Source organism: Nerophis ophidion, linkage group LG26 (genome assembly GCF_033978795.1).
Source record: "Nerophis ophidion isolate RoL-2023_Sa linkage group LG26, RoL_Noph_v1.0, whole genome shotgun sequence".
NCBI lineage: Eukaryota > Metazoa > Chordata > Actinopteri > Syngnathiformes > Syngnathidae > Nerophis > Nerophis ophidion.
This window is the reverse complement of record NC_084636.1, coordinates 6,525,696-6,550,570: the sequence shown is the minus strand read 5'-3', so window position 1 is coordinate 6,550,570 and position 24,875 is coordinate 6,525,696. Positions and strand designations below refer to the sequence as shown.

The 24,875-nt window shown below is 36.9% G+C and overlaps 1 protein-coding gene across 2 annotated transcripts in view; it reads right to left on the bottom strand.

Annotated features, from left to right (window-relative positions):
- The window catches only part of LOC133543913 (palladin-like), an 83,822-nt gene that overhangs the window by 44,760 nt on the left and 14,187 nt on the right, over positions 1-24,875 (bottom strand). Inside the window, exons 3-9 of one of the 2 annotated variants that reach the window (XM_061888822.1) lie at positions 15,791-15,966; positions 15,640-15,706; positions 9,611-9,728; positions 9,483-9,536; positions 3,302-3,443; positions 3,207-3,230; positions 162-281 (exon numbers count right to left, since the gene is read on the bottom strand). In XM_061888822.1, the coding sequence (XP_061744806.1) occupies positions 162-281; positions 3,207-3,230; positions 3,302-3,443; positions 9,483-9,536; positions 9,611-9,728; positions 15,640-15,706; positions 15,791-15,966 (701 nt within the window). Of the gene's footprint in view, positions 1-161; positions 282-3,206; positions 3,231-3,301; positions 3,444-9,482; positions 9,537-9,610; positions 9,729-11,795; positions 11,816-15,639; positions 15,707-15,790; positions 15,967-24,875 lie in introns of those variants that run through there. The other variant, XM_061888823.1, reaches the window with a different exon arrangement.

Sequence of the window (24,875 nt, the reverse complement as noted above, 5' to 3'; positions counted from 1 at the left end):
CATCTGAATAGATACCTTCAAGTTGCTTGAGAACTTCTGTACACCACATTGAGAATATTATGGGTTCAAACTTTGGGGTTAAATGAGAGCGCCACCAAGTGGTGTATTTGTCATAAAACAGGTTTTGTATAGGGTTGTAACATCGGCAGCAATAGATGCACCTGCAGTGACGGTGAGCCGGGCTTTGGTCTGAACAGAACCATAAGAATTGGAGGCGGTGCAGCAGAACAGACCTCCGTCTTCTGGAAAGGCCTCTGCAATCACCAGGGTGCAGATCTCCTCTTCGAAAAGACAAATTAGACATTAGGCAGCTGAAAAACAATCCAACCCAAAATATCCTGCTTGGAATGAAGTTTGATGATATAAAGTTTCCACAGTGATCAACACTGAGGTTGTGGTCAACTGGGTTCCACAAAAATCAACACTGATTTCCCGGTCGCCTAGGTTCCACAGAAATCAACACTGAGGTTGTGGTCGACAAGGTTCCACAAAAATCAACACTGAGGTTCTGGTATACTAGGTTCCACAGAAATCAAAACTGAGGTACTGGTCGACTAGGTTCCACAAAAATCAACACTTAGTTTCTGGTCCACTAGGTTCCACAGTAATCAACACTGAGGTTCTAGTCGACTAGGTTCCACAGAAATCAAAACTGAGGTTCTAGTCGACTAGATTCCACAAAAATCAACACTAAGATTCTGGTCTACTAGGTTCCACAGAAATCAACAATGAGGTTCTGGTCGAATAGGTTCTACAGAAATGAACACTGAGGTTCTGGTCAATTAGGTTCCATAGAAATCAACACTGAGGTTGTGGTTGACTAGGTTCCACAGAATTCAACTCTAAGGTTGTGGTCTACTAAGTTCCACAAAAATAAACACTGAGGCTCTGGTCTATTAGGTTCCACAAACATTTACACTGAGGTTCTGGTCTACTAGGTTCCACAAAAATCAACACTGAGGTTCCAGTCGACTAGGTTCCACAGAAATCAACATTGAGGTTCTGGTCTACTGGCTCCTACAAAATTCAACACTGAGGTTCTGGTCGAATAGGTTCCACAGAAATCAACACTGATGTTCTGGTCTACTAGGTTCCATAGAAAATTAACAATGAGGTTCTGGTTTACTAGGTTCCACAAAAATCAACACTGAGGTTCTAGTCGACTAGGTTCTACAGAAATCAACACTTAGTTTCTGGTCGACTAGGTTCCACAGAAATCGACACTGAGGTTCTGGTTGACTAGGTTCCACAGAAATCAAAACTGAGGTTGTAGTCAACTAGGTTCCACAAAAATCAACGCTAAGATTCTGGTCGACTAGGTTACACCGAAATCAACACTGAGGTTCTGGTCGAATAGGTTCCACAAAAATCAACACTGAGGTTCTGGTCGAATAGGTTCCACAGAAATCAACACTAAGGTTCTGGTCGAATAGGTTCCACAGAAATCTATACTGAGGCTCTGGTCAACTCGGTTCCACACAAATCAACACTGAGGTTCTGGTCTACTAGATTCCACAGAAATGAACACTGAGTCTCTGGTCTACTAGGTTCCAAAGAAAATTAACAATGAGGTTCTGGTCTACTAAGTTCCACAAAAATCAACACTGATGTTCTGGTCGTATAGGTTCCAAAGAAATCAACACTGAGGTTCTGGTTTACTAAGTTCCACAGAAATCAACACTGAGGTTCTGGTCGTATAGGTTCCACAGAAATCAACACTGAGGTTCTGGTCTACTAGGTTCCACAAAAAATAAACACTGACGTTCTGGTCGCCTAGGTTCCACAAAAATCAACACTGAGGTTCTGGTCTACTCGGTTCCACAGTAATCAACACTGAGGCTTTAGTCTACTAGGTTCCCCAGAAATCAACACTGACGTTCTGGTCGCCTAGGTTCCACAAAAATCAACACTGAGGTTCTGGTCTACTAGGTTCCACAGTAATCAACACTGAGGTTTTAGTCTACTAGGTTCCCCAGAAATTAACACTGAGGTTCTGGTCTACTAGATTCCACAGAAATCAACACTGAGGTTCTGGTCTACTAGGTTCCACAGAAATCAACACTGAGGCTCTGGTCTACTGGGTTCCATACAAAATCAACACTGAGGTTCTAGTCAAGCAGGTTCCACAAAAATCAATTCTGAGGTTCTGGTCGACTAAGTTCCACAGAAATCAACACTGAGGTTCTGGTCTACTAGGTTCCACAAAAAATCAACACTGAGGTTCTGGTCTACTAGGTTCCACAAAAATCAACACTGAGGTTCTGGTCTACTAGGTTCCACAGTAATCAACACTGAGGTTTTAGTCTACTAGGTTCCCCAGAAATTAACACTGAGGTTCTGGTCTACTAGGTTCCACAGAAATCAACACTGAGCTTCTAGTCTACTAGGTTCCACAGAAATCAACACTGAGGCTCTGGTCTACTGGGTTCCATACAAAATCAACACTGAGGTTCTAGTCAAGCAGGTTCCACAAAAATCAATTCTGAGGTTCTGGTCGACTAAGTTCCACAGAAATCAACACTGAGGTTCTGGTCTACTAGGTTCCACAAAAAATCAACACTGAGGTTCTGGTCTACTAGGTTCCACAAAAATCAACACTGAGGTTCTGGTCTACAAGGTTCCACAGAAATCAACACTGAGGTTCTGGTCTACTAGGTTCCACAAAAAATCAACACTGAGGTTCTGGTCTACTAGGTTCCACAGAAATCAACACTGAGCTTCTAGTCTACTAGGTTCCACAGAAATCAACATCGAGGCTCTGGTCTACTGGGTTCCATACAAAATCAACACTGAGGTTCTAGTCAACCAGGTTCCACAAAAATCAACACTGAGGTTCTGGTCGACTAAGTTCCACAGAAATCAACACTGAGGTTGTAGTCTACTAGGTCCCACAAAAATCAACACTGAGGTTCTGGTCCACTAAGTTCCACAGAAACTTCTATTGACAATTGAAACATGAAGGGTGTTCTCCAACTCCAGGTCCTCGTACAATTTACAGTAATGAGACGTCACAGAGAACTGGAGAGGACAGCAGTGAGTTCAGGTGAGTGAGTGGATGGATGTGAGGTGAGTCACAGACCAGTCTGCTTGAGGTGAGACCTGAGAGGTGGCCTGTGTGCGAGGCAGGTCTACACGCCGGTGATTAAGAGTGCGCTCAGGTGAGACATGACAGGTGGTGTTTACAAAAAGGAGGTCATGTGACTTACCTGGCTCCGCTGCAGATCGAGGCTCTTGAGGAAGAGAGATCTTTTTTTAGTAGACAGCGGGAGTTGGAAGTCCACCATGACACAAAGACACTTACTTTTCTGGAGTATTCGGAAATCTGGCGAGTCCAGGATCTCCTCACTTTGGCGGAACCATCTGACCTGCAGAGGGGGGGCTCCACGGACCCTGCACTCTAGGACCACCACTTGACCCTCGGACGCCTGGGCATCCTGCAACACCTACAACCACAACAACAGTCATTAAATAACAATAATTCAACAACAAGTGTGGCTGCAGAAGACAACAACAATGATTTAATAACAATAATTCAACAACAAAAATGTGGCTGCAGAGGACAACAACAATCATTTAATAACAATAATTCAACAACAAAAGTGTGTCAGCATAGGACAACAATCATTAAATAACAATATTTCAACAACAAAAGTGTGGCTGCAAAGGACAACATTCTTTAAATAACAATAATTCAACAACAAAAGTGTGGCTGCAGAGAACAACAACGATGATTTAATAACATTAATTTAACAAAAAAAGTGTGTCTGTATAGGACAACAACAATCATTAAAAAACAATAATTCAACAACAAAAGTGTGGCTGTATTGGACAACAACAATCATTAAATAACAATCATTCAACAACAAAAGTGTGTCAGCATAGGACAACAACAATCATTAAATAACAATAATTCAACAACAAAAGTATGTTAGCATAGGACAACAACAATCATTAAATAATAATAATTCAACAACAAGTGTGGCTGCAGAAGACAACAAAAATGATTAAATAACAATAATTCAACAACAACAGTGTACCTTTATAGGACAACAACAATCAATAACAATAATTCAACAACAAAAGTGTGGCTGTGTAGGACAACAACAATTATTGAATAACAATAATTTAACAACAAAAGTGTGTCTGTATAGGACAACAACAATCATTAAAAAAAACAATAATTCAACAACAAAAGTGTGGCTGCATAGGACAACAACAATCATCAAATAACAATAATTCAACAACAATAGTGTATCTTTATAGGACAACAACAATCAATAACAATAATTCAACAACAAAAGTGTGGCTGTGTAGGACAACAACAATTATTGAATAACAATAATTTAACAACAAAAGTGTGTCTGTATAGGACAACAGCAACCATTAAAAAAACAATAATTCAACAACAAAAGTGTGGCTGTATAGGACAACAACAATCATTAAATAACAATAATTCAACAACAAAAGTGTGTCAGCATAAGACAACAACAATCATTAAATAACAATAATTCAACAAAAAAAGTATGTTAGCATAGGACAACAACAATGATTAAATAACAATAATTCAACAACAAGTGTGGCTGCAGAAGACAACAACAATGATTAAATAACAATAATTCAACAACAATAATGTAGCTTTATAGGACAACAACAATCAATAATAATAATTCAACAACAAAAGTGTGGCTGTGTAGGACAACAACAATTATTGAATAACAATAATTCAACAACAAAAGTGTGGCTGCATAGGACAACAACAATCATCAAATAACAATAATTCAACAACAAAAGTGTGTCAGCATAGGACAACAACAATCATTAAATAACAATAATTCAACCACAAAAGTGTCTGCATAGGACTAGACCAATCATTAAATAACAACAATTCAACAACAAACGTGTGCTTGCAGAGGACAACAACAATCATTAAATAACAATAATTCAACAACAAAAGTGTGGCTGTATAGGACAACAACAATCATTAAAAAACAATAATTCAACAACAAAAGTGTGGCTGTATAGGACAACAACAATCATTAAAAAACATTAATTCAACAACAAAAGTGTGGCTGTATTGGACAACAACAATCATTAAATAACAATAATTCAACAACAAAAGTGTGTCAGCATAGGACAACAACAATCATTAAATAACAATAATTCAACAACAAAAGTATGTTAGCATAGGACAACAAAAATCATTAAATAATAATAATTCAACAACAAGTGTGGCTGCAGAAGACAACAAAAATGATTAAATAACAATAATTCAACAACAATAGTGTAGCTTTATAGGACAACAACATTCAATAACAATAATTCAACAACAAAAGTGTGGCTGTGTAGGACAACAACAATTATTGAATAACAATAATTTAACAACAAAAGTGTGTCTGTATAGGACAACAAAAATCATTTAAAAAACAATAATTCAACAACAAAAGTGTGGCTGCATAGGACAACAACAATCATCAAATAACAATAATTCAACAACAATAGTGTATCTTTATAGGACAACAACAAACAATAACAATAATTCAACAACAAAAGTGTGTTCGCATAGGACAACAACAATCATTAAATAACAATAATTCAACAACAAGTGTGGCTGCAGAAGACAACAACAATGATTAAATAACAATAATTCAACAAAAATAATGTAGCTTTATAGGACAACAACAATCAATAATAATAATTCAACAACAAAAGTGTGGCTGTGTAGGACAACAACAATTATTGAATAACAATAATTCAACAACAAAAGTGTGGCTGCATAGGACAACAACAATCATCAAATAACAATAATTCAACAACAAAAGTGTGTCAGCATAGGACAATAACAATAATTCAACAACAAAAGTGTGTCAGCATAGGACAACAACAATTATTAAATAACAATAAGTCAACCACAAAAGTGTCTGCATAGGACTAGACCAATCATTAAATAACAACAATTCAACTACAAAAGTGTGCTTGCAGAGGACAACAATCATTAAATAACAATAAGTCAACAACAAAAGTGTGGCTGTTTAGGACAACAACAATCACTAATAACAAAAATCAAACAACAAAAGTGTGTCAGCATACGACAACAACAATCATTAAATAACAATAATTCAACAACAAAAGTGTGGCTGCAGAGGACAACAAAAATCAATAACAATAATTCAACAACAAAAATGTGGTTGCATAGGACAACAACAATCATTAAATCACAATAATTTAACAACAAAAGTATGTCAGCATAGGACATCATTAAATAACAATAGTTCAACAACAAAAGTGTGGCTGTAGAGGACAACAACAATCAATAACAATAATTCAACAACAAAAATGTGGTTGCATAGAACAACAACAACAATCATTAAATAACAGTAATTCAACAACAAAAGTGTGGCTGCAGAGGACAACAACAATCAATAACAATAATTCAACAACAAAAATGTGGTTGCAGAGGACAACAACAATCATTAAATCACAATAATTCAACAACAAAAGTGTGGCTGTAGAGGATAACAACAATCATTAAGTAACAACAATTCAATGGCATAAGTGCGGCTTCAGAGGACAACAATCATTAAATAACAATATTTCAACGACAAAGATGCGGCTGCAGAGGACAACAACCATCATTAAATAACAATAATTCAACAACAAACGTGTGTCTGCAGAGGACAACAATCACGAAATAATAATAATTCAATGACAAAAGTGTGGGTGCGTAGGACACCAACAATGACTAAATAACAATAATTCAATGACAAAAGTGTGGCTAAATAGGACAACAACAATCATTCAATAACAATAATTAAATGGCAAAAGTGTGGCTGCGTAGGACAACAACAATCGTTAAATAACAAAAATTCAACAACAAAAGTGTCAGCATAGGTCACCAACAATAACTAAATAACAATCATTCAATGACAAAAGTGTGGCTATATAGGACCACAACAATTGTTAAATAACAAAAATTCAACAACAAAAGTGTGTCAGCATAGGACACCAACAATTATTAGATAACAATAATTCAATGACAAAAGTGTGTCAGCAGAGGACATCATTAAAAAAGAATAATTCAACAACAAAGGTTTGTCAGCATAGGACAACAACAATCATTAAATAACAATAATTCAACAGCATAAGTGTCTGCATAGGACAACAATCATTAAATAACAATAATTCAACAACAAAGGTGTGTCAGCATAGGACAACAACAATCATTAAATAACAATTCAACAGCATAAGTGTCTGCATAGGACAACAATCATTAAATAACAATAATTCAACAACAAAGGTGTGTCAGCATAGGACAACAACAATCATTAAATAACAATTCAACAGCATAAGTGTCTGCATAGGACAACAATCATTAAATAACAATAATTCAACAACAAAAGTGTGTCAGCATAGGACAACAACAATCATTAAGTAACAATAATTCAATAACAAAAGTGTATCAGCATAGGACAACAACAATCATTGGATAACAATGATTCAATAGCAAAAGGGTCTGCATTGGACAACAATCATTAAATAAAAATAATCTAACAACAAAAGTGTGGCTGCAGAGGACAAAAATCATTAGATAACACTATTTCAACAACAAAAGTGTGTCAGCATAGGACAACAGCAATCATTAAATAACAATAATTCAACAACAAAAGTGTGGCTGCAGACAACAACAATCAATAACAATAAGTCAACAACAAAAATGTGTCAGTATAGAACAACAACAATCATTAAGTAACAATAATTCAATAACAAAAGTGTGTCAGCATAGGACAACAACAAACAATCATTGGATAACAATGATTCAATAGCAAAAGGGTCTGCATAGGACAACAATCATTAAATAACAATATTCTAACAACAAAAGTGTGGCTGCAGAGGACAAAAATCATTAAATAACAATAATTCAACAACCAAAATGTGGTTGCATAGGACAACAACAATCGTTAAAAAAACAATAATTCAACAAAAAAATTGTATCAGCATAGGACAACAACAATCATTAAATAACAATAATTCAACAGCAAAAGTGTCTGCATAGGACAACAACAATCATTAAATAACAAAAATTAAACAACAAAAGTGTGTCAACATAGGACATGATTAAATAGCAATAATTCAACAACAAAAGTGTGGCTGTAGAGGACAACAACAATCAATAACAATAATTCAACACCAAAAATGTGGCTGTATAAGACAACATCAATCATTAAATAACAATAATTCAACAACAAAAATGTGGCTGTATAAGACAACATAAATTATTAAATAGCTATAATTCAACAACAAAAGTGTGTCAGCATAGGACAACAACAATCATTAAATAACAATAATTCAACAACAAAAGTGTGTCAGCATAGGACAACAACAATTATTAAATAACAATAATTCAACAACAAAAGTGTGTCAACATAGGACATAATTAAATAGCAATAATTCAACAACAAAAATGTGGCTGCATAGGACAACAGCAATCATTAAATAACAATAATTCAACAGCAAAAGTGTCTGCATAGGACAACAACAATCATTAAATAACAAAAATTAAACAACAAAAGTGTGTCAACATAGGACATAATTAAATAGCAATAATTCAACAACAAAGGTGTGGCTGTAGAGGACAACAACAATCAATAACAATAATTCAACAACAAAAATGTGGCTGTATAGGGCAACATCAACCATTGAATAACAATAATTAAACAACAAAAGTGTCTGCATAGGACAACAACAATCATTAAATAACAAAAATTAAACTACAAAAGTGTGTCAACATAGGACATAATTAAATAGCAATAATTCAACAACAAAGGTGTGGCTGTAGAGGACAACAACAATCAATAACAATAATTCAACAACAAAAATGTGGCTGTATAGGACAACATCAACCATTGAATAACAATAATTCAACAACAAAATTGTGTCAGCATAGGACAACAACAATCATTAAATAACAATAATTCAACAACAAAAGTGTGTCAGCATAGGACAACAACAATCATTAAATAACAATAATTCCACAACAGAAGTGGTCTAAGTTGGATGTCAAAGTTGACCAACTTGTGGCTTTAATGTCCACAACCTTCTACTATCCAGGTGAGAGACCAGATGATTTATCATCTAGAATTAACTCTCACCAACTCAGAGGCCATGCGGCGGCTCATATGTCAATACTAGCTCTCTGTGATCCCGGCATCGCTAAAAGTAGTTCCTCTGCGTTAGCACTTGTAATACTTGTCAATATTCAGGTCACATGTAAATGGGGTATTGTTGGCACATTTTGGATGTTTTAGAGGATTTTATGGGCACTCCCATTATCTACATTGTAGGCCACCTCTTATTTGCCATATTTTACAACTTAGAATGTATAAAAAAATATGTTGTCTTACAAGGATTGTGATCCATAGGCAACACTCCAGACAAAAAATGGAAATTCCCTTTCAACAGACGGGGTTCGAAACCGTGGGACTTACTTTGGTGAAGACGGGCAGGTCGACGACGCTGGAGGACAACATGGGGCTCTGTGTCTGAGGACGACATGAAGAAAGGCAAACTTGGGTCAGCGGTTCAGGGACGACATCATGTTGCGCAACAAGGTCACCCGCTGGAGAGGCTGCGACAAGGACTGCACCAGCGTGGAGCGGCGAGGGAGGACCGCGGGCGTCTGGGGCGACGACGAGCGGATGGTCAGAGACATGGAGGTGCTCTTCTTCTGCGGCCTGGAAGAATCCAAGGCAGGCGGGGAAAAAAAACAAACAACTCTTGACATCATAAGCTGGAACATTTTCACGGGAATGAGGCGGCACAAAAGTGGAAGAAAGTTCAATGGCCATATTGACCATTTATAATAATATAATATATATAATATTATATTATATAACACTTATAATTATTTACTTTTTTATATTTATAGGTATATATATTTATATATATATATAAAATACATATTATTATTATTATTATGTTATAAATAAATTACACATATTATATATCGCGGTGGTAGCCCGTAAGGACCAGATGAGTCGCCTGCTGGCCTGTTCTAAAAATAACTAAAATAGCAGCACTTACCAGTGAGCTGCCTCTATTTTTAAAATGTTATTTATTTACTAGCAAGCTGGTCTCACTTTGTTCGAAATTTTTAATTCTAAGAGAGACAAAACTCAAATAGAATTTGAAAATCCAAGAAAATATTTTAAAGACTTGGTCTTCACTTGTTTAAATAAATTCATTTATTTTTTTACTTTGCTTCTTATAACTTTCAGAAAGACAATTTTAGAGAAAAAAATACAACTTTAAAAATGATTTTAGGATTTTTAAACAAATATACCTTTTTACCTTTTAAATTCCTTCCTCTTCTTTCCTGACAATTTAAATCAATGTTCAGATACATTTTTTTTTTTATTGTAAAGAATAATAAATACATTTTAATGTAATTCTTCATTTTAGCTTCTGTTTTTTATTATGATTAAAATTAAAAAAAAATATTCTGGTAATTCTAGAAAATCTGTAGAATCAAATTTCAATCTTATTTCAAAGTATTTTGAATTTCTTTTAAAATTTTTGTTCTGGAAAATCTAGAAGAAATAATGATTTGTCTTTGTTAGAAATATAACTTGGTCCAATTTGTTATATATTCTAACAAAGTGCAGATTGGATTTTAACCTATTTAAAACATGTCATCAAAATTCTAAAATTAATCTTAATCAGGAAAAATGACTAATGATGTTCCATAAATTATTTTTTTTATTTTTTCAAAAAGATTCAAATTAGCTGTTTTTTCTCTTCTTTTTTTCGGTTAAATTTTGAATTTTAAAGAGTCGAAATTGAAGACAAACTTTGTTTCAAAATTCAATTTTCATTTTTTTCGTGTTTCCCCCTCTTTTAAACCGTTCAATTAAGTGTTTTTTTCATCATTTATTCTCGACAAAAAAACCTTCCGTAAAAGGAAAAAAAATGTACGACGGAATGACAGACAGAAATACCCTTTTTTATATATATATATTAATTTATTAAAGGTAAATTGAGCAAATTGGCTACTTCTGGCAATTTATTTAAGTGTGTATCAAACTGGTAGCCCTTCGCATTAATCAGTACCCAAGAAGTAGCTCTTGGTTTCAAATAGGTTTTATACATATATATACATATATTATATATATTATTATTGTACTTATTATTATTATTTTAGTAGTATTATTATTAATCTTATATTATATATAAATTACACATGTTTTATATATTTTAATATATACATAAATAAATTAAATAATAATTCTAAACAGAATTAATTGTATTTATTTAATTATTTAAACTTATAATAATCATGTTATAATATAATACAAAATGTAATAATTTATAATAAGTTGAGGCTGGGGGATTTTAATGAGAGAAAACTCCCAGCAACTTGAAGCAGGTGTGAGTCTCTAAACAGTTAGTCCAGCCTCCAATAACACCAGAAATAGATGCTGGATTTGCAACGATTAGTTGCAAAAATTTAAAAAGAGAACAAAATTATGTAAAAAAAATATAAATATTAACACTATACTTAATGACAGATGTGTTTAAAATGTATATTCACGTCCCCTTTTAAGGAATATATGCATCGTAGCAAATTGTGTGATGACGTCATATTGACCACGCCCCTAACCACGCCCCCTCCACCACAGGTACTTTGGCTAAATTTAGGGGAAACCCTAACAAAAACAAGAACAAAATCAAAATGTTGCCGAGTCACGCTATTTTGGTCTGGACTTGGGTTTAGGTCATGAAGTACCATAAGTAACACCTACTGGGTCATGCTTCTTGGTCTGGACTTGGGTTTAGGTCATGAAGTACCATAAGTAACACCGACTGGGTCATACTTCTTGGTCTGGACTTGGGTTTAGGTCATGAAGTACCATAAGTAACACCTACTGGGTCATGCTTCTTGGTCTGGACTTGGGTTTAGGTCATGAAGTACCATAAGTAACACCGACTGGGTCATGCTTCTTGGTCTGGACTTGGGTTTAGGTCATGAAATACCATAACTAACACCTACCGGGTCATACTTCTTGGTCTGGACTTGGGTTTAGGTCATGAAGTACCATAAGTAACACCTACTGGGTCATGCTTCTTGGTCTGGACTTGGGTTTAGGTCATGAAGTACCATAAGTAACACCTACTGGGTCATGCTTCTTGGTCTGGACTTGGGTTTAGGTCATGAAGTACCATAAGTAACACCTACTGGGTCATGCTTCTTAGTCTGGACTTGGGTTTAGGTCATGAAGTACCATAAGTAACACCTACTGGGTCATACTTCTTGGTCTGGACTTGGGTTTAGGTCACGAAGTACCATAAGTAACACCGACTGGGTCATACTTCTTGGTCTGGACTTGGGTTTAGGTCATGAAGTACCATAAGTAACACCTACTGGCTCATGCTTCTTGGTCTGGACTTGGGTTTAGGTCATGAAGTACCATAAGTAACACCTACTGGGTCATGCTTCTTGGTCTGGACTTGGGTTTAGGTCATGAAGTACCATAAGTAACACCTACTGGGTCATGCTTCTTGGTCTGGACATGGGTTTAGGTCATGAAGTACCATAAGTAACACCGACTGGGTCATACTTCTTGGTCTGGACTTGGGTTTAGGTCATGAAGTACCATAAGTAACACCTACTGGGTCATACTTCTTAGTCTGGACTTGGGTTTAGGTCATGAAGTACCATAAGTAACACCTACTGGGTCATACTTCTTGGTCTGGACTTGGGTTTAGGTCATGAAGTACCATAAGTAACACCTACTGGGTCATACTTCTTGGTCTGGACTTGGGTTTAGGTCACGAAGTACCATAAGTAACACCGACTGGGTCATACTTCTTGGTCTGGACTTGGGTTTAGGTCATGAAGTACCATAAGTAACACCTACTGGCTCATGCTTCTTGGTCTGGACTTGGGTTTAGGTCATGAAGTACCATAAGTAACACCGACTGGGTCATACTTCTTGGTCTGGACTTGGGTTTAGGTCATGAAGTACCATAAGTAACACCTACTGGGTCATACTTCTTAGTCTGGACTTGGGTTTAGGTCATGAAGTACCATAAGTAACACCTACTGGGTCATACTTCTTGGTCTGGACTTGGGTTTAGGTCACGAAGTACCATAAGTAACACCGACTGGGTCATACTTCTTGGTCTGGACTTGGGTTTAGGTCATGAAGTACCATAAGTAACACCTACTGGCTCATGCTTCTTGGTCTGGACTTGGGTTTAGGTCATGAAGTACCATAAGTAACACCTACTGGGTCATGCTTCTTGGTCTGGACTTGGGTTTAGGTCATGAAGTACCATAAGTAACACCTACTGGGTCATGCTTCTTGGTCTGGACATGGGTTTAGGTCATGAAGTACCATAAGTAACACCGACTGGGTCATACTTCTTGGTCTGGACTTGGGTTTAGGTCATGAAGTACCATAAGTAACACCTACTGGGTCATACTTCTTAGTCTGGACTTGGGTTTAGGTCATGAAGTACCATAAGTAACACCTACTGGGTCATACTTCTTGGTCTGGACTTGGGTTTAGGTCATGAAGTACCATAAGTAACACCGACTGGGTCATACTTCTTGGTCTGGACTTGGGTTTAGGTCATGAAGTACCATAAGTAACACCTACTGGGTCATGCTTCTTGGTCTGGACTTGGGTTTAGGTCATGAAGTACCATAAGTAACACCTACTGGGTCATACTTCTTGGTCTGGACTTGGGTTTAGCTCATCAAGTACTGTAAGTAACACCTACTGGGTCATAGTTTTTGGTCTTGACCTGGGTTTAGGTCATGAAGTACCATGAGTAACACCTACTGGGTCATACTTCTTGGTCTGGACTTGGGTTTAGGTCATGAAGTACCATGAGTAACACCCGCTGAGTCATACTTCTTGGTCTGGACTTGGGTTTAGGTCATGAAGTACCATGAGTAACACCTACTGGGTCATACTTCTTGGTCTGGACTTGGGTTTAGGTCATGAAGTACCATAAGTAACACCTACTGGGTCATACTTCTTGGTCTGGACTTGGGTTTAGGTCATGAAGTACCATAAGTAACACCGACTGGGTCATACTTCTTGGTCTGGACTTGGGTTTAGGTCATGAAGTACCATAAGTAACACCTACCGGGTCATACTTCTTGGTCTGGACTTGGGTTTAGGTCATGAAGTACCATAACTAACACCTACTGGGTCATACTTCTTGGTCTGGACTTGGGTTTAGGTCATGAAGTACCATAAGTAACACCTACTGGGTCATGCTTCTTGGTCTGGACTTGGGTTTAGGTCATGAAGTACCATAAGTAACACCTACCGGGTCATACTTCTTGGTCTGGACTTGGGTTTAGGTCATGAAGTACCATAAGTAACACCTACTGGGTCATGCTTCTTGGTCTGGACTTGGGTTTAGGTCATGAAGTACCATAACTAACACCTACAGGGTCATGCTTCTTGGTCTGGACTTGGGTTTAGGTCATGAAGTACCATAAGTAACACCTACTGGGTCATGCTTCTTGGTCTGGACTTGGGTTTAGGTCATGAAGTACCATAAGTAACACCTACTGGGTCATGCTTCTTGGTCTGGACTTGGGTTTAGGTCATGAAGTACCATAACTAACACCTACCGGGTCATACTTCTTGGTCTGGACTTGGGTTTAGGTCATGAAGTACCATAACTAACGCCTACTGGGTCATACTTCTTGGTCTGGACTTGGGTTTAGGTCATGAAGTACCATAAGTAACACCTACTGGGTCATACTTCTTGGTCTGGACTTGGGTTTAGGTCATGAAGTACCATAAGTAACACCTACTGGGTCATGCTTCTTGGTCTGGACTTGGGTTTAGGTCATGAAGTACCATAAGTAACACCTACTGGGTCATGCTTCTTGGTCTGGACTTGGGTTTAGGTCATGAAGTACCATAAGTAACACCTACCGGGTCATACTTCTTGGTCTGGACTTGGGTTTAGGTCATGAAGTACCATAAGTAACACCTACCGGGTCATGCTTCTTGGTCTGGACTTGGGTTTAGGTCATGAAGTACCATAAGTAACACCTACTGGGTCATGCTTCTTGGTCTGGACTTGGGTTTAGGTCATGAAGTACCATAAGTAACACCTACTGGGTCATGCTTCTTGGTCTGGACTTGGGTTTAGGTCATGAAGTACCATAAGTAACACCTACTGGGTCATGCTTCTTGGTCTGGACTTGGGTTTAGGTCATGAAGTACCATAAGTAACACCTACTGGGTCATGCTTCTTGGTCTGGACTTGGGTTTAGGTCATGAAGTACCATAAGTAACACCTACTGGGTCATGCTTCTTGGTCTGGACTTGGGTTTAGGTCATGAAGTACCATAAGTAACACCGACTGGGTCATGCTTCTTGGTCTGGACTTGGGTTTAGGTCATGAAGTACCATAAGTAACACCTACTGGGTCATACTTCTTGGTCTGTACTTGGGTTTAGGTCATGAAGTACCATAAGTAACACCGACTGGGTCATACTTCTTGGTCTGGACTTGGGTTTAGGTCATGAAGTACCATGAGTAACACCTGCTGGGTCATACTTCTTCGTCTGGACTTGGGTTTTTGTCATGAAGTACCATAAGTAACACCTACTGGGTCATGCTTCTTGGTCTGGACTTTGACGCTGATCCTTCTCCGTCTGAGTCTGAGGATGAAGCTCCTGTGACGAGACAACCAGGTGACAACCATGCCACACCCTCACAGGTGACAACCACCCTCTCACACAAAATCAAAAGAGGCCGACCTTCGATGTAGACCTCTGCAGAGGTGTGGTCACGACCCGCACAGTTGGAGGCCACGCAGGTGTAGCGTCCCGTGTCGTCCTGGAAGGCCTCGTTGATGACCAGGGTGTGAAGGTCATCACCGCTCCAGATGTGGAGGTCAGGTGAGTCGTGCAGCTCTCGACCTTCACAGAACCACCTTGGTGAAAGAATCGTGGCTGTTGTCATCATCAATTATGTCATCAACTACTATAACAATTGTCCTTTATGATGTAACAATGATGTGTGTCTTTATCATTACCATCCAATTAACATTTTAATCATTACCATCCAATTAAAATTCTTTATCATTACCATCCAATTAACACTGATTATCATTATTGTATAATTAATATCCAATTAACAGTGATGTGTGTTTATACCTACAAAACCCAAAAGCAGTTAAGTCACGTTGTGTAGATGGTAAATAAAAACAGAATACATCCATCCATCCATTTTCTACCGCTTGTCCCATTCGGGGTCGAATACAATGAGTTGCAAATCCTTTTCAACTTATATTCAATTGAATAGACGGCAAAGACAAGATATTTCAGGTCCACACTTTGTTATCTTTTCGCAAATATTAGCTCATTCGGAATTTGATGCCTGCAACATGTTTCAAAAAAAGCTGGCACAAGTGGCAAAAAAGACTGAGAAATTTGAGGGATGCTCGTCAAAGCGGGTATAAGAGCAGCTTCCATGAAATGCTCAGTCGTTCACAAACAAGGGCGGGGCGAGGGTCACCAATTTGTCAAAAAACGCCTTAGCAAATTGTTAAAGAACAACATTTCTCAACCAGCTATTCAATGAATTAAGGGATTTCCCCATCTACTGTAATATTATCAAAAGGTGTGGAGAATCTGGAGGAATCACTGCACGTAAGCGATGATATTACAGACCTTGGATCCCTCAGGGGGTACCGTATCAAAAAGCCACATCAGTGTGTAAAGGATATCACCACATGGACTCCGGAACACTTCAGAAAACCACTGTCAGTAACTACAGTCGGTCGCTTCATCTGTTCGTGCAATTTAAAAGTCTACTATGCAAAGCCAAAATTATTTATCAACAACACCCAGAAACGCTGGACCAGAGATCATCTAAAATGGACTGATTCAAAGTGGAAAAGCGTTCTGTGGTCTGACGGGTCCCATTTTAAATTGTTTTTGGACACAGTGGACCAAAGAGGAAAAGAACCATCCGGACTGTTCTAGGCGCAAAGTGTAAAAGTCAGCATGTGTGATGGTATGGGGGTGTATTAGTGCCCAAGGCATGGGTAACTTACACATCTGTGAAGGCACCATTAATGCTGAAAGGTACATACAGGTTTTGGAGCAACATCCAAGCAACGTTATCATGGACGCCCCTGCTTATATCAGCAAGACAACGTCAAGCCACATGTTACAACAGCGTAGCTTCATAGTAAAAGAGTGTGGGTACTAGATTGGCCTGCCTGTAGTCCAGACCTGTCTCCCATTGAAAATGTGAAGGCTAAAATAGCAGAAGGGAGACTGTTGAACAACTTAAGCTGTACATCAAGCAAGAATGGGAAAGAATCCATTTAAAAAAAATGTGTCTCCTCAGTTCCCAAACCTTTACTGAGTGTTGTTAAAAGGAAAGGCCATGTAACACACTGGTAAAAATTCCCCTCTGACAACTTTTTTTGCTGCCATTGAATTCTAAGTTCATGATTATTTGCAAAAAATATATGGAATCTGACCAATTTGGGTACCGCTTAGATCAGGGGTCGGCAACCCAAAATGTTGAAAGAGTCATATTGGACCAAAAATACAAAAACAAATCCGCCTGGAGCCGCAAAAAACTGTAAAGCCATATTACATAAAGATAGTGTGTCATGAGATATAAACTGAATTAAGAGGATTTAAAGGAAACGAAATGAACTTAAATATAGCTACAAATGAGGCATAATGATGCAAAATAGCTAGCCTAAATAGCATGTTAGCATCGATTAGCTTGCAGTCATGCCATGACCAAATATGCCTGATTAGCATTGTTAATGACACAACGTTAAAAGTTTGGTGGACAAAATGAGACAGAAAAAGGAGTGGCATAAAACACGTCCTAGAAAGTCGGAGAATGTTATACATATATACATACAGGTCGCCCGTAAGGACCAGATGTGTCGCCCGCTGGCCTGTTCTAAAAAATAGCTCAAATAGCAGCACTTACCAGTGAGCTGCCTCTATTTTTTAAATTGTATTTATTTACTAGCAAGCTGGTCTCGCTTTGCTTGACATTTTTAATTCTACGAGAGACAAAACTCAAATAGAATTTGAAAATCCAAGAAAATATTTTAAAGACTTGGTCTTCACTTGTTTAAATAAATTCATTTCTTTTTTACATTGCGTCTTATAACTTTCAGAAAGACAATTTTAGAGAAAAAATACAACCTTAAAAATGATTTTAGGATTTTTAAACACATACCTTTTTACCTTTTAACCTCTTCTTTCCTGACAAATTAAATCAATGTTCAAGTAATATGATTTTTTCTTTTATTGTAAAGAATAATAAATACATTTTGATTTAATTCTTTATTTTAGCTTCTGTTTTTTCGACAAACAATATTTGTGAAATCTTTCTTCAAACTTATTATGATTAAAATTCAAATAAATTATTCTGGCAAATCTAGAAAATCTGTAGAATCAAATTTAAATCTTATTTCAAAGTCTTTTTAATTTCTTTTTAAATTTTTGTTCTGCAAAATCTAGAAGAAATTATGATTTGTCTTTGTTAGAAATATAGCTTGGTCCAATTTGTTATATATTCTAACAAAGTGCAGATTGGATTTTAACCTATTTAAAACATGTCATCAAAATTCTAAAATTAATCTTAATCAGGAAAAATTACTAATGATGTTCCATAAATTATTTGTTTAATTTTATTCAAAAAGATTTGAATGAGCTACTTTTACTCTTCTTTTTTTCGGTAGAATTTTGAATTTTAAAGAGTCGAAATTGAAGGTAAACTGTTTCAAAATTTAATTTTCTTTTTTTTTTCCTGTTTTCTCATCTTTTAAACCGTTCAACTAAGTGTTTTTTTCATCATTTATTCTCTACAAAAAACCCTCCGTAAAAGGGAAAAAAATGTACGACGGAATGACAGACAGGAATACCCTTTTTTTTATTTATATAGATTTATTTATTAAAGGTCAATTGAGCAAATTGGCTATTTCTGGCCATTTATTTAAGTGTGTATCAAACTGGTAGCCCTTCGCATTAATCAGTACCCAAGAAGTAGCTCTTGGTTTCAAAAAGGTTGCTGACCCCTATTGTAAACAAAGTAAGGTGAGTTCAAGTACCGTCAAAATTAGTAGGACAAAACGGCGCTGGCCAAATACTCGAATCAGTGAAGCATGTTTAATACAAACAGTGTGCTTTATAATAATTAGGGATGTTTGCGTCATGTTTGTCCTCCTACAGAAACTATATTAAAAACAAAAATGTATCTTTTTCCCCTATTTTTTTTCTATTTTTCATTCATTTTTGAAAAAGCTCCAGACAGCCACTAGGGCGGTGCTAAAGAGCCGCGGGTTGCCGCCCCCGGCTTAGAAGTATGCAGATCCAAAAAGACCCGAGTTAACGCGCCCGGGACTTAAAGAGACAGTAGACCGGCAGACGAGGAACAGCTGCTCTGTGACCTGAGCAACTCCAAGAGAGCAGCTGTTGTGAAAACAGCGATTGACAGATGGCGGGTGGGCGTGGGAGAGGGTGTGAGCACGCCGGGTGACGCAGCGTGAGTCATGCGGACAAAGATGATGTTGTGTTTTGAGTGCGGGAGGAAGTCTGGTGTGAGAGTCCACGACGTGTTGGGACAAACGTGACTATTTGGAGGACTGGAACTGACAAACCCTTTGTAATGTTTGGCTGTGCAAGTTCATAAACCTCCATATATATATATATATATATATATATATATATATATATATATATATATGTATGTGTGGGAAAAAATCACAAGACTACTTCATCTCTACAGAACTGTTTCATGAGGGGTTCCCTCAATCATCTCCTGATGATTGAGGGAACCCCTCAATATATATATATATATATATATATATATATATATATATATATATATATATATATATATGCACATGGGGATAGGTTGACTGGCAACACTAAAAAATTGGCCCTAGAGTGTGAATGTTGTCTGTCTATCTGTGTTGGCCCTGTGACGAGGTGGCGACTTGTCCAGGGTGTACCCCACCTTCCGCCCGATTGTAGCTGATCTAGGCGCCAGCGCCCCCCGCGACCTCACAAGAGAATAAGCGGTAGAAAATGGATGGATATATATATATATATATATATATATATATATATATATATATATATATATATATGTAAATGTCCTAGTGATTCCTAGAGCCCAAAAAAAGTCTGCGGGCTATAGAGCGTTTTCCGTTCGGGCTCCAGTACTCTGGAATGCCCTCCCGGTAACAGTTCGAGATGCTACCTCAGTAGAAGCATTTAAGTCTCACCTTAAAACTCATCTGTATGCTCTAGCCCAGTGGTCTCCAACCACCCGATTGGTACCGGGCCGCAGAATAATTTTTTATTAAAAAAAAATAATAATAATTTTTTTTTTTTTTTGTTAAATCAACATAAAAAACACAATATACACTTACAAATAGTGCACTAACCACAAAAAACTCCCTTTTTCATGACAAAGAAGAAAAAGAAAAAAAAGAAAAATTAAAGGACACCCCCTCCCCCCCGGGCCGCGGGACAAATTATTAAGCGTTGACCGGTCCGCGGATACAAAAAGGTTGGGGACCACTGCTCTAGCCTTTAAATAGACCTCCTTTTTAGACCAGTTGATCTGCCGCTTCTTTTCTTTTTTCTCCTATGTCCCCCCCCTCCCTTGTGGAGGGGGTCCGGTCCGATGACCATGGATGAAGTACTGGCTGTCCAGAGTCCAGACCCAGGATGGACCGCTCGTCGGGACCCTGGATGGACCGCTCGCCTGTGTATCGGTTGGGGACATCTCTACGCTGCTGATCCGACTCCGCTTGGGATGGTTTCCTGTGGACGGGACTCTCGCTGCTGTCTTGGATCCACTTTGAACTGAACTCTCTATTGGAGCCACTATGGATTGCACTTTCACAGTATCATGTTAGACCCGCTCGACATCCATTGCTTTCGGTCCCCTAGAGTGGGGGGGGGGGGGGGGGGTTGCCCACATCTGAGGTCCTCTCCAAGGTTTCTCATAGTCAGCATTGTCACTGGCGTCCCACTGGATGTGAATTCTCCCTGCCCACTGGGTGTGAGTTTTCCTTGCCGTTTTGTGGGTTCTTCCGAGGATGTCGTAGTCGTAATGATTTGTGCAGTCCTTTGAGACATTTGTGATTTGGGGCTATATAAATAAACATTGATTGATTGAATAAACAAAGAAGCTTCATCATCCCTACAAGCCTTTTTCACAGGTTTGTCGGATTTTATTTTTTTCAAATGGGAGACAGGTCTGGACTACAGGCAGGCCAGTCTGGTACCCGCACTCTTTTACTACGAAGCCATACTGTTGTAACACAGGGCTCGGCATCGTTTTGCTGAAATAAGCAGGGGCGTCAATGATAACCTTGCTTGGATGGCAACATATATCGCTCCAAAACCTGTATGTACCTTTCAGCATTAATGGTGCCTTCACGGATGTGTAAGTTACCCATGCCTTGGGCACTAATACACCCCCATACCATCACACATGCTGGCTTTTACACTTTGCGCCTAGAACGATCCGGATGGTTCTTTTCCTCTGCGGTCCACAGTTTCCAAAAACTATTCAAAATGTCGACAGAACACTTTTCCAGTTTGCATCGGTCCATCTTAGAGCCGGCGGCGTTTCTGGGTGTTGTTGATAAGTGGCTTTGGCCACTTAGTAGAGTTTTAACTTGCACTTGCAGATGTAGCGACCAACTGTAGTTACGGACAGTGGTTTGCTGAAGTGTTCCAGAGCCCATGTGGTGATATCCTTTACACACTGATGTCGCTTTTTGATGCAGTACCGCCTGAGGGATCCAAAGTCTGTAATATCATAACTTATGTGCAGTGATTTCTCCAGATTCTCTGAACCTTTTGATGATATTACGGACTATAGATGGTGAAATCCCTAAATTCCTTGCAATAGCTGGTTGAAAATTTGTTTTCTTAAACAATTTGCTCTGGCATTTGTTGACAAAGTGGTGACCCTCGCCCCGTCCTGGTTTGTGAGTGACTGAGCATTTCATGGAAGCTGCTTTTATACCCAATCATGGCACCCACCTGTTCCCCTGTGGGATGTTCCAAATAAGTGTTTGATGAGCATCCCTCAACTTTCTCAGTCTTTTTTGCCACTTGTGCCCGCTTTTTTGATACATATTGCAAGCATCAAATTCCGAATGAGTTAATATTTGGTTATTTGCAAAAAATAACCAAGTTTTCCGGTGTGAACTTTAAATATCTTGTCTTTGCAGTCTATTCAACTGGATAGAAGTTGAAAATGATTTGCAAACCATTGTATTCTGTTTATATTTACCATTTACACAACTTCACTGCTTTTGTATAAGTATAAAGTATAAGTATAAGTAATGTGGTAACAGAATACATATTTGACCTTTGGCATAAGGATGAGCAATCATAAGTATAAAGTATAAGTACAAGTTAAAAGTATAAAGTGGGAGTATAATCTTTAACCTTTGTCATAAAGATGAGCAAGTATAAAACTACTAGTACAAGTATAAAGTATAAGTACAAGTACAAAGTACAAAGCACAAGTACAAGTATAAAGTACAGGTACAATTATAAAGTTCAAGTATAAAGTACAAGTATAAAGAACAAGTACAAGTACAAAGTACAAGTATAAAGTACAATTATAAAGTACAAGTTTGAGTATAAAGTACAAGATAAAGTATAAAGAACGAGTATAAGTATAAAGTACAAGTAAAAAGTACAAGTATAAAGTACAATAATAAAGAACAAGTATACATCTGCAAGTATAACGTACAAGTACAAGTATAAAGTACAATTATAAAGAACAAGTACAAGTATAAAGTACAAGTATAATGTACAAATATAAAGTCCAATTATAAAGTACAAGTATAAAGTACTAATATGAAGGACAAGTATAAGTATAAAGTACAACTATATGGTAAAAGTACAATTATACAATCCTAGTATAAAGTACAAGTATAAAGAACAAGTACAAAGTAAAAGTATAAAGTACAAGATAAAGTACAATTATAAAGAACAAGTACAGTATAAAGTACAATAATAAAGAACAAGTATAAAGAACAAGTACAAGTATAAAGTACAAGTACAAGTATAAAGAACAAGTATAAAGTACAAGTACAAGTATAAAGTACAAGTAAAAAGAACAACTACAAGTATAATACACAAGTACAAGTATAAAGTACAAGTTTTAGATACAATTATAAAGAACAAGTACAACGTACAAGTATAGATATAAAAGTACAAGTACAAGTGTAAAGTACAATTATAAAGAAGAAGTACAAGTATAAAGTAAAAGTATAATGTACAAATATAAAGTCCAATTATAAAGTACAAGTATAAAGTACTAATATTCGGACAAGTATAAGTATAAAGAACAAGTATAAAGTAAAAGTACAATTATACAATACTAGTATAAAGTACAAGTATAAAGAACAAGTACAAAGTACAAGTATAAAGTACAAGTACAATTATAAAGTGTAAGATAAAGTACAATTATAAAGAACAAGTACAAGTATAAAGTACAAGTACAAGTATAAAGAGCAAGTATAAAGTACAAGTACAAGTACAAAGTACAAGTAAAAAGAACAAGTACAAGTATAAAGCACAAGTACAAGTATAAAGTACAAGTTTTAGGTACAATTATAAAAAACAAGTACAATGTACAAGTACAAGTATAGATATAAAAGTACAAGTACAAGTATAAAGTACAATTATAAAGAACAAGTACAAGTATAAAGTACAAGTACAAGTATAAAGTACAAGTATAATGTACAAATATAAAAGTACAAATATAAAGTCCAATTATAAAGTCAAATTATAAAGTCCAATTATAAAGTACAAGTATAAAGTACTAATATAAAGTACAAGTGCAAGTATAAAGTATAAGTACAAGTACAAATATAAAGTAAAAATACAAGTATAAAGTATAAATATAATGAACAATATCAAAGTATAAAATATAAGTATAATGAACAAGTTCAAATTATAAAGTATAAGTATAAAGAAGAAGTATAAAGTACAAAGTATAAGTAAAATCTTTGACCTTTGCCATAAAGATGAGCAGAAGAGAGACAATTAAAGATGGATGAACATCAAAGGAACTTTTCATGGCAGGAATGAACATGACAAGAAACATCAAAGAGGAAAGTAACCACCTCACCTGACTGTCAAAGCACAGGTGAGTGGAAGATGAAGGTAACGACCTCACCTTGTTGTCAAAGCACAGGTGAGTGGAAGATGGAAGGTAACGACCCCACGTGACTGTCAAAGCACAGGTGAGTGGAAGATGGAAGGTAACGACCTCACCTTGTTGTCAAAGCACAGGTGAGCAAGTTTGCAGCACACCTCAGGCCATGATGACTTAAACTATTTATATATATATATATATATATATATATATATATATATATATATATATATATATATATATATATATATATATATATATATATATATATATATATAAAAGCAGTGAAGTTGTCACGTTGTGTAAATGGTAAACAAAAAGAGAATACAATTATTAGCAAATCCTTTTCAACTTATATTTAATTGAAAAGACTGCAAAGACAAGATATTTAATGTTCACACTGGAAAACTTTTTCTGTTGTTGCAAATATTAGCTCATTTGGAATTTGATGCCTGCAACATGTATAAGTGGAAGTTAAAACTCTACTATACAAAGCCACGGCCGTTTATCAACAACACCCAGAAAGGCATCGCTGGGCCCTAGCTCATCTAAGATGGACTGATGCAAAGTGGAAAAGTGGTCTGACGAGTCCACGTTTCAAATTGTTTTTTGGAAACTCTGGACGTCGAGTTCTTCGGAACAAAGAGGAAAATAACCATC